This window comes from Oncorhynchus gorbuscha, linkage group LG10 (assembly GCF_021184085.1).
Source record: "Oncorhynchus gorbuscha isolate QuinsamMale2020 ecotype Even-year linkage group LG10, OgorEven_v1.0, whole genome shotgun sequence".
Taxonomy (NCBI): Eukaryota; Metazoa; Chordata; class Actinopteri; order Salmoniformes; family Salmonidae; genus Oncorhynchus; species Oncorhynchus gorbuscha.
The window spans coordinates 71,658,765-71,669,395 of NC_060182.1; the positions used below are offsets into that span (position 1 = coordinate 71,658,765).

Below are 10,631 nucleotides of genomic sequence, written 5' to 3' on the forward strand. Positions count from 1 at the left end.
TTTTACCAAACCTAGCGCAATGGTAAATCTAAGTGCTGGTGGTGGCACTATAGGTTCGTGGGTGTGTCAGAAATATTTTTGCTATTTTCACCACCACAATTATAGGCACATTTGCTGGCGGTGGGTTTTGCTGAAAACCAGTTAAGGGTGTGTCAAGGTTTGGCCCCTCACTGGCCAATCAGAACATGCTTCATGGCTAAATATGTGGTTGCTTCAAGTTGTGTATTTACGGTCTTGTGTATTGCATTGTCATCAACTCCAATTGGAATGTTAGTCCGTTATAGTCTAGTTTGTTAAGTAGCCTGCCCCACATTGGCTAAATATGTTGAACATGTTCTAGTTGCATTGCTTCAATATGGAAATACATTGTTAAACATATGCTATAGTATTCACACTGATATAGGGGCTAGGCCTACTGTAAATTGCAGTCTGGGCATGGACATGCCAAATGTAGTAAATAAGATGGATTAAATTCACAAGGCTATTGCTAAGGACTAAAAGACAGTGTATAGCCTAATTGTTATCAAATTTGAATCAAAACTAAACAATATCTTGTTTTAAATAGGCTGTCTAAATACAGTTACAGCACCATAGTTGCTCCCTGTGGGCATATAACAACGTAACTTAGACCATGGAGGTTTTTACGCACATTCAAACTTTTCACAGAAGCTGGATAAAGATCCAATGTAAAGGGAAAGGGGGAATATCAATTCACCATTATACTGCTCGTAAATGTAATGTTTTATAAACATCGTGGAACCATCCTACAGATCATATTTGCACTTCTCCAGAAATAGCAGACGAAATTCCAGTCATGTAGCCTACGTTATCACCATAAACCCATGCACGGGTAATATTTGTGAAAAGTTTGGTTATTAATCAAATTAAACGAAAAACAATCCATCTGCTTTATTTATTTTAATTTGACATTTTTACCCCTTTTTCTCCCTAATTTCGTGGTATCCAATTGTTAGTAGCTACAACTCATAGCTACAACTCCCGTACGGGCTCGTGAGAGATGAAGGTTGAAAGTCATGCATCCTCCGATACCCAACCAACCCGCACTGCTTCTTAACACAGCGCGCATCCAACCCGGAAGCCAGCCGCACCAATGTGCCGGAGGAAACACCGTGCACCTGGCAACCTTGGTTAGCGTTTTTTGGGGGAAACCAATAGTTTGTTTCTAAATAGAAGATTCACAAAATGCACATGTCTCTACTATGGGTACTACTGGATAGGCTGCACTCAAAATCCATGCCATTATCAGATGTGTTACTGTTAAGAGTCTTAAAACTTCCCATTTAGCACTGCATGAAATTGTCCTTTTTGCAAGTATTTTTAAGGACACGCCTCAAATATTGCCAGCCATCCCACCACAGTGGTGGTGAGCTGATGTTAGACAGGTAAATTACCAAACCTGGCGTTAGGACTGGAAAATTCCAGTGCACCAGTTTTTACATGACAAAATTGCAAACTAACGTGCATTTGACATTGTGCCTCCTTACCACCAGCCACAAATAGAGCCTGTAGTGTAAAGGAAATATACTAAGAGGTTTGAACCGAAAATAACAGTTGAAGAATATGAAATGAGTCTCTGGCAGACTAATATTACGTTTTAAGGACACTGGTTGAATGTCAACCAACACTAACGTTTGTTTGCTAGTCATTAGCACAGACAGGGATATAAGGCACTGAAAGATCCTGCCGTTTCATGAGCAGTAATGATAATGATGGTGTGTGTGTCAACATATCATCTCTAGGGACAGCAAACTGACGATGCTGCTGAGAGAGTCGCTGGGGAACATTAACTGCAGAACCACCATGATCGCCCACATCTCTGACTCCTCTGCTAACTACGCTGACTCCCTCACCACCATCCAGCTGGCCTCACGCATCCACCGCATGAGGAAGAAGAAGTCCAAGGTCTGTGTCTCGACTCAAAGAGCTTTCAGTATCATAGGCCGTAAACAGTGGTATACCCGCATGGGTATTCTCTATTTGAACATATTTTGATGAACACAGCACTTACTGTTTTGGTGAGGGAAAGGCATAGATTCTCACAGTTATATACATTTTTAGTGATCTCAAGAGTGTATTACAGTGGTGTTATTAACAGAAGTTGCATTGTTCACCATTTCATGGCATGAAATGAATCGGGACCTCTGTTAATGCAAGGTTATTAGTGCCATAATTCAGAGCTAGTTTTTCTTGGCTTCTCAACACATAATCATGTAATCAATAGGGCTGCCTAAGGATTAGGGAAATAATTACTCCAGATAATTAGGTGGAACGACAGCATGTATTTATTTTGCATTGGTCTCCGGCGTGATTATAATGCATTCCACGCACACCAATTCATATTATTGACATAAATTTCAGTGTGCCTATTGATGTGCACTTTTAACCTTTAAATGTATTGACTGGCCATTTTAAAAGGGATTTATTATTACACGATTGAATTAAATATAAATTGAAAGAGAGACATGCGGAAAAATGATATAAAGACTGTTTAAATAAGTCTAAAGTAATGATGTTATATCTTGAATATAAGACGTGTGCAGACATTCTAATTATGTAGCAGTCTTGTACTAAGCATTTTACACATATCCCATATACACTGTTTTGTACGTTTCTGGCTGTCTTGCAGTATGCATCCAGCTCCTCTGGAGGGGAGAGTTCCTGCGAGGAGGGGAGGATCCGTCGGCCGCCCCACCTCAGACCCTTCCACCCCCGGACGGTAGCCCTGGACCCGGACTTGCCCTCCCTGCTCAGCAACCCAGACTACTCTTCCAGCAGCGAGCAATCCTGCGACACCGTCATCTACGTGGGTCCGGGCGGCGCCGCCATCTCTGATAGGGAGCTGAGTGACAACGAGGGCCCCCCTGCCTTCGTTCCAATCATCCCCTCTCTGAACAGGAAGCGTTCTGGGAAAGAGGGCCCCCTGGACAAAGACCACTTCTTCATGTGCAACACGTTTGCTGAGCTGCAGGAACGCCTGGAATGTATTGACGGCAGCGAGGAGCCTACAGCGTTCGTTGGAGAGGGTAGGGGAAGTCAGGCTAGCCCACAGATAGACAGCAAGGCAAAGGAAGGCCCTGGCTCAGCTTCCCTAAAGACTGTAACTAAAGCCTCCTTCTCCCAGGAAAATATCTCACCCAAACTTCCTCCTAAATCTGTAGCCACTCCGCCATCCAGCAGCCCCCAGGTAAGCCCCTCAAAGTCTAATCTGGAACATTCCAGAGGGGTTTCAGAGAGCGTGTGCAGAACGAGTGCTGATGGTGAGAAGGTGATGATGTCAGAGAGCCGGGCTAGCCCAATCGAACAGGATGTGGCCACCTTGCCAGCCTCTGAGCCAGTGGTGCGGGAGAAGGTCTACTTCAACAAGAAGCCCTTACCCAAGCCTGCTCCCCCTCCCCCACAGCAGAGAGACTCACGCAGAGGCAACGGAGAGGCAGAGGAGAGGTCCACCACTAGAATGCCGCCCGTCGGAATGAGCCATCAGACTGGGAAACGGGGGGAGTCTGGTAGAGTCCAGACCAGGGGACCAGTAGAAGTGTGCCAGCTACGCTCCACCCTGAGAGAGAGGTGCCTGGACAGGGACATCCTCCGGGCTACGGTGACCCTGCAGCAGCCTGTAGAGCTGAACGGAGAGGATGAGTTGGTGTTCACTGTGGTGGAGGAGCTGTCCATCGGCAGCATCATAGACAACGGTCGGCCCTCCAGCATCATCAGCTTCAACAGCGACTGCTCCCTGCAGGCCCTGGCCTCCGGCTCCCGGCCCGTCAGCATCATCAGCAGCATCAACGATGAGTTTGACGCCTACACGTCAGCTGTGGGGAGTGAAGTCAACATTGAGGTGCACACCCCCTTACAGGATGACTCATTTGTGTGTGTGGGCAGCAGGGGCTCGTCCATCAGCTCCTGGCTCAGTGAGGTCAGCGTCTGTACTCTGGAGAGTGAAGGGGCCCACTCGGCAGACGTCTTCCTCCCACAGACTAAGCACATCGGCCCAGAAGGCACCTTGTATCTGGATTCCCTGGGTATGTTTCACTGTGAATCATCCCCAAGGGACACCAAGAACTCCCTGAATGACAGCGGCTTTAGCTTTTCTGAACTGGACAGTGACAGCGCAGCGTCTAGCAAACTGTCCCTGACAAAGTGCCCTCCGTCTCCCGACTTAACCAAAGGATCCCTCAGATTCCCATTCAAAACAGCGAAAGTGAACTTTCTCAGTTCCTCTTCACAACCCTCCCAGGGCCCTTACATAGTCCACTCCAGTCTTCCCAGGAAAATTAAACCTACCTCATCCATCACCCATAGTAACAGCAACAGCAGCAGTCATGAACCACAGAGACAGGAAGCCAAGCAGGAGGACCCCTGGCAGCGCATTGACAACCACTATGAACCTCAGCTCCCAGTCCCCGGTGCCACTGCCACAAGCAAGCTCCCCAGAACCCCAGTGAGTGGCATTCCCTGCCGAAAAGCTGGTGTTTTCAACAGCAACAGCGTACCTCGCCAGCCCAAGGTGCAGGGCTCTACCTCAGCCCAGAGGGTGGTGGACGGATGTGAGAAGTCGCCCAGCAAGAAAGCAGGGTCCCCCAGCAAGATGCCTCAGCTCAGACGAGGGGCCACCACCCTAGGCACTGTGCCTGTCATCCATGCCTCCCCGGAGACCAAGGTCACCACCCAGGACATCACAGCTACAACCAACAGTCTCAAGTTTTCCTCTCTGGGGAAAAATGGGAAGACCAATGGGCAGAAAGCCAGCATGCTCCCCAAACCTGGTGGTAACTCACCTCCCCTCCCCCCAGTGCGCAAATCCAGTCTGGATCAGAAGAACAAGACCCTGCTGCACCAAAGTGCCTTAAAGTCTGCGTATGGAGAGGCAGGGAGGCCCTTACTCACCAGGGGGACAGTGTCAGAGGATGAGCTAGAGGTCCGCTGTAGAGGAGACTCCAACAGCCTCAAAACATCCAGCCTCAAGGGTGACTACACCTCGGCCAAAGCCACATCCAGCCTGAAGGCCAGAGGGGATGCTGGACAGAAGCATTACGGCAGTCAGACGTCTCTGGAGAGATGTGACAGCATGTCCATGGTGGGCTCCAAACCCACCCTCAGCCGAGAGAACAGTGGGGCCAGCCTGGGCAGCAGCATATCCAGCAGGCCAATTCCCAGATTTGGTTTACCCATCTCAAGCAGCTCTGCCATTGCTACCTCCCCACCTTCCCCATGTTCCACCACAGGTGCTCTAGGTAAACCTGGGCAGGTCAAAGGTAGTGTTAACCCCAGGGCGTTAGGAGCGGTCAATGGAAGTAAGGCCCGTTTATTGTCAGCGAGCAACTCTAAAGGCCTGAACTCCTCCACCAAGTCCCTGGCAGCTCCAGCCACCAGGAACATAAATGCCAACCTCCCCCCAACTGGTAAGACCTCTGCCCCTCGGGCCACCGCAGCCGTCAACAGCAAGCCTGGCCGGGGCACCATCATGGGCACCAGGCAGGCCATGCGGGCAGCCAACAGCCGGGTCAGTGAGCTGGCATCAGGCAGCACATCAGGCAAACACCTAAGGGGCTCAGGGGACTCTGATAGTGGTAATGACAGTGGGGTGAACCTGAGTGATGACAAGTCCCCTGTGGCCATGCTGCCCTCCCCCTACAGTAAGATCACAGCCCCCAGGAGGCCGCAGCGCTACAGCAGTGGACACGGCAGTGACAACAGCAGTGTTCTGAGTGGAGAGTTGCCCCCAGCCATGGGCCGAACAGCCCTCTTCTACCACAGCGGGGGCAGCAGTGGTTATGAGAGCATGATCCGTGACAGTGAGGCCACAGGCAGTGCATCCTCTGCACACGACTCCATGAGCGAGAGTGGGATGTCTTCCTCAGGCCGCCCCAGGACCTCAAAGTCCCCGAAGAAACGCAATGGTAAGAGCTCTGAATCTGTATACATCATTATGCATCATCGCTGATGATATCCTGTACAACCCCATACTGTTAGGGAATCAAAAACATGTGGAAGTTCCGTAAAATCCCAAGCATTACTTAGGTCCTTTTACAAGCCTTCCTGTTTAAGTCCAGTCTTTGATGTTTTTTTACAAGCCTGTATGTGATGTCAAACAGTCCACTTGTTAAATAATGGGAAGGTCATTAATGGAGGACATATGTCCAACTGTCTCTGTAAAAGCCTCTTGTCTAGAAGTCACAAAGCACGTCTATAAATTCCCCCTAATTGCTTTGGAAAAGCAGTGTTCTTGCACAGAGCAGCTTAGAAAATCCCTAGTTAAGGGTTGTTAAGGGTGAAGGTTCACTGCTTTTGACTTTAACTAGATGTGTCATGCTGAAAAGCAGACTGAGTGGTGTTCCCATCTGAAATAAGAACTCCAGTTCTGCAGTTCTCCAGATCGAAGCAGCACGGCAGAGAAGTATAGCACAGAATCCCCAAACAACATCGAGTACAACCTGTCGTTTTCTCCAACTTCCCCAGGCAATCTTGTAAAGATAGCTTTTTAAAATGTGATTCTTATAGTTTATTGGTTTTCTCTTTCTGATTCAGCAGAATACATTACTCTTATATGGGAAATGTAATTAAGGTATGTATGTATGTAAGGTATGTAATGAGCTGACTTTGAACTGAATTGAACAGCACTGGAAAGTCGTGACCATGTTTCAGCTCTCGTAGATTTATATAGTCAACCTTTTCAATTCATATAATGTGGTAGGACTATGATATAGACGGTGGTGAAAGCCTTATACATATGCAATCAACAGCACGCTCCGGAGGTCTGTGTTAAAGCCTGCTATCGCTTTACATCTCCATCTCAGCCTCATACATATTTACTGCTCGGCCCTGGCCGATATTGCCATTTGTATATTTCCAGCAGTAATTGATGTGCCTGTTTGTCTGTGTCTCGCCAGGGCTCCAGCGACGGCGGCTCATCCCGGCCCCCCTGCCAGACACCTCATCCCTGGGGAAGAAGACTGGCATAGCTGGCCAGTGGGTGGATCTGCCTCCCATGTCAGGAGCACTAAAGGAGCCCTTTGAGATTAAGGTGTATGAGATTGATGATGTGGAACGGCTCCAGAGGAGGCGTCAGGAGGACTCAGCCGAGGTGAGCGAGGGGTCACGCTTACTGTCTGTAATACAAGCTCCCCATACTGTAACAACTTATTTTCGAGTCCTGTCATTAGGTTCATGTTCATCACTACATACATGCTGCTGAGCAATGTCAGGCTCAGCAATATTCTGAATGTGCTACATTGATTTCAGCAATATTCTGAATGTGCTACATTGAAGCCAGGCATGGCATCGTGGGAAGGTCTTGGCTCACTCCTTCACCAGTTTCTTATTAAAGAACAAGATGAAAATATGCATCTTAGACGTTTGACTTTCAGTCTGCCCAATGGTGATTCCCGGCACCTTTAAGTGTCTGTGTGACCACAGTCAGAGCCCAGTGTTACGCTATCCGGACTTTTGAAGGAATGTGAAGAGATCAGGATGCAATTACTGTCTGGGGTTCATTGGTTTAGATATGACTGAGGCTGGTGCTGGTTGACGGAGGGGGAAGGGGTGGTGGTGAAAAGAGCAGTCCAGGAATTTGTGATGAATGTGCATTCCCCCCTCCACAGCCCATCAGCCATCACCATGGCCCATCCCTGGCTGCCTGATGGCTCTTTATGGCTGGTGCTACTTGCTATGGGTCATTAACTGCTCCCACAAGTTTGAGGTAGCCAGACAGGGATTTGTTAAGAGAAGATATTAAATCAGCTTGTGGTGGTTTGATTTAGTTTCAATTAGGAAAAGATTATCTTCAATTTGTCTTTCCCAGCCATCACTGGTTGAATGGCTGTGAAAGCCAAATTGGGGACCATCATTCCCGGACCAGTTTTGGAATAGCATGTAATGTGTGCATCAAGGCTTGTTTCAATGTGTGTATATTCACATGTCTATTTGTGTTCCCATGGATTTTTCTGTGTGTATATATACACAGGGTTAGGTTAGGTATCATGTCTGTTTGTGTGTTCATGTTTGTTTGAGTTCTAACTGTTAGATCATAACTCTTTGTATAACTTTTGTATTTACTCTTCTTCCCTTTTCTCCTCTTTAACAGCCATTCCTAGATGTTGAGAAGGTATGTTGATTTTTCTGGATGGCTGAGGCTTCATTATTATGTAATGGGAGTTGGGGAATAGTTTGGAGTGATGGAAGAACAGGCATTAATTGCATGCACAGATCTCAAATGAGGTTTCGGCCCATTGTGACAGGAAACCAGTATTCTTATATTACAATACCTGGAAAATGTCCAGAAATGTTAATATACACAACTGTGTCTGTATATCCTGCAATTCTTTAGCAGCAGCAACAAAATGCTAGTCTGATGACGGCCATGAATCTTCATCTTCAAGCTTACTCTGAATTTCAAACCATTCCTGTCACTCACCACCCTATCGTTTCTCTCTCTCTTTCTCGCTCTCTCAGGGGCTGCTGTACTTCAACAGTAAGCTGAAGGTTCTGGAGCGGCGGCATCAGCAGATCAGGGAGCTGAAGGTCAAACACGAGACACTGAAGGAAGAGCTAGAGGACACCAAGACCCGGTTGATGATGGACCCTTGCAAGTGGATAGGAGAGTGTGAGTATCTGCTAGACTATTCCAGGATAGGGGAATATGGGAATTTACACCTTTTTATTCTTCATATTCCCCACCAAAATAGAAAGTTATCTTCCTATTGATAGTTAACTTGATTCTGTGGACAGTATTTCTGTTGACTGTAGGTGACCATGACTTTACTCCTCTGCTCTCCCGTCTCTTCTCTTCCAGTTGAGGTGGACCAGGATTTGGACAAGGAGTCCCAGGAGTACCTGGAGGCCCTGAGTCAGGTCACAGAGGAGCTGGATTTCTGTGTCAACATATGCAAGTCACGTGTCATGATGGTGACCTGCTTCGACATCAGTGTGGCAACACCGCCTGACACTCAAGAGGGACTTCGAGAAGTGGAAGTCTGAGAAGGTGCGAAATGAGAGATGGAGAATCCAGAAAGTGAGAAAGGAATGATGATGAAATGTAGCAGCCAGTTCATATTGCTGGAATGAAGTGACAAGAAAAACTAAAAGACAAAAGATGAGACAAACAGGATGAGGGTCTTTGCATGAAGACAGAGGAGATCTGAACCGACTTATCTACAGTGCCTCGTTGTTCTGGACATGTTCTTGTTGGAATGGGAGAGAAACGTGTGCACAGACAACAACGGTGTCTGTGTTTCCTGCATGATGAGAGAGAGGCCATCATTTACCCAAGAGTCATTCAACGACAACCAGAAGTGCCTTTTTCACTCAACTTATTTTGAGTCATAATTTTTTGTATGGTGCTAGTATCATAACCAGCATACCTAAACAAACCCTGAACATATTCCTTTTAAGAAATAATAATTTTATATTGCATTGTATAGTGTATTTATATGATTGTGTGTAAAAATATAATTTGTAGGTAAAAAAAATGTAAGAAGAAAAAGGAAGAGCAATAAGCTAATGTTATTGCGTTCCCAAACTTTGCCTTTTCTCATGTTTCAAACCAACCTCAGTCAGCATTTTGCCCATTTACCCAGCCTCTTTGCGCCTTATGTTATCTTTCTTGTTCTGTAGTTTTTCTACCTTTTTAAACCAGGCTCTGTGTTATCTTGTCAAGGACTTGGTTTGCTGTTATCACTCAACCACTGCCAGCGGAGCTGTGAAAGCTAGCAGGGTTGAGTAAATGTTTCCTCCCTCCAGTTGCCTTGATCCCAAAGGGCCCCAGTGGAGGTGCTGAGATGGGTGATGGTGGAGGTGTAGAAAAGGGGAGAGGAAAGTATGTGGAGCTGAGCTATGTTTGCCCCTTGTTTATTTAATAGAAAATTTGGCAATGGCAGAACATATCATACACCATACAGGGCCTGCTCCCAACAGGCTGTGTGTACGCCATGATTCATGGGTGTGACGGTAAGCTCTCTCTGGTGCTCTGTGTTAGGGGTGTCCAGAGTCCAGTGCGCACTGACGAGGCATAGTGGTGCTTGTCAGTGCGTACATTTTTATCCCTAGATGAGCCTCAACTGGGTTCTACTGACACGAACAAAAGGGCATAGATGAGATGCCACAAGCAAAGGTAATTCTACGGCTCGTGTTGTACTCTTTTTACTGGTGCCAAGCCTTGGTTCTATGCATTCCAACATTCTCACTCCCACTATAAGAACCTCATACACTATATATACAAAAGTATGTGGACACTCCTTCAGATTAGTGGATTCGGCTATTTCAGCTACACCTGTGGTGTATAAAAGTGAGCACACAGTCATGCAATGTCCATAGACAAACATTGGCAGTAGACTGGCCTTACTGAAGAGCTCAGTGACTTTCAACGTGGCACCGTCATAGGATGCCACCTTTTAAACAAGTCAGTTAGACAAATTTCTGCCCTGCTAGAGCTGCCCCGGTTAACTGTAAGTGCTGTTATTGTGAAGTGGAAACGTCTAGAAGCAACAATACCCCAGCCGCGAAGTGGTAGGCCACACAAGCTCACAGAACGGGACTACCAAGTGCTGAAGTGTGTAAAAATCCTCTGTCCTCGGTTGCAACACTCACTACCGAGTTCCAAACTACCTCTGGAAGCA

The 10,631-nt window shown here is 47.0% G+C and overlaps 1 protein-coding gene across 3 annotated transcripts in view; it reads left to right on the top strand.

The window, feature by feature from the left end:
* LOC124046489 (kinesin-like protein KIF26A) overlaps window positions 1-10,338 on the top strand; it is a 108,635-nt gene extending 98,297 nt beyond the window's left edge. For all 3 annotated transcript variants that reach the window (XM_046366908.1, XM_046366909.1, XM_046366912.1), the window contains 6 exons: window positions 1,761-1,923; window positions 2,648-5,918; window positions 6,909-7,102; window positions 8,102-8,122; window positions 8,470-8,620; window positions 8,810-10,338. In XM_046366908.1, coding sequence (XP_046222864.1) covers window positions 1,761-1,923; window positions 2,648-5,918; window positions 6,909-7,102; window positions 8,102-8,122; window positions 8,470-8,620; window positions 8,810-8,994 — 3,985 coding nt within the window. In that variant the 3' untranslated portion in view covers window positions 8,995-10,338. The remainder of the gene's footprint in view (window positions 1-1,760; window positions 1,924-2,647; window positions 5,919-6,908; window positions 7,103-8,101; window positions 8,123-8,469; window positions 8,621-8,809) is intronic.
* Window positions 10,339-10,631: the final 293 nt, after the last annotated feature.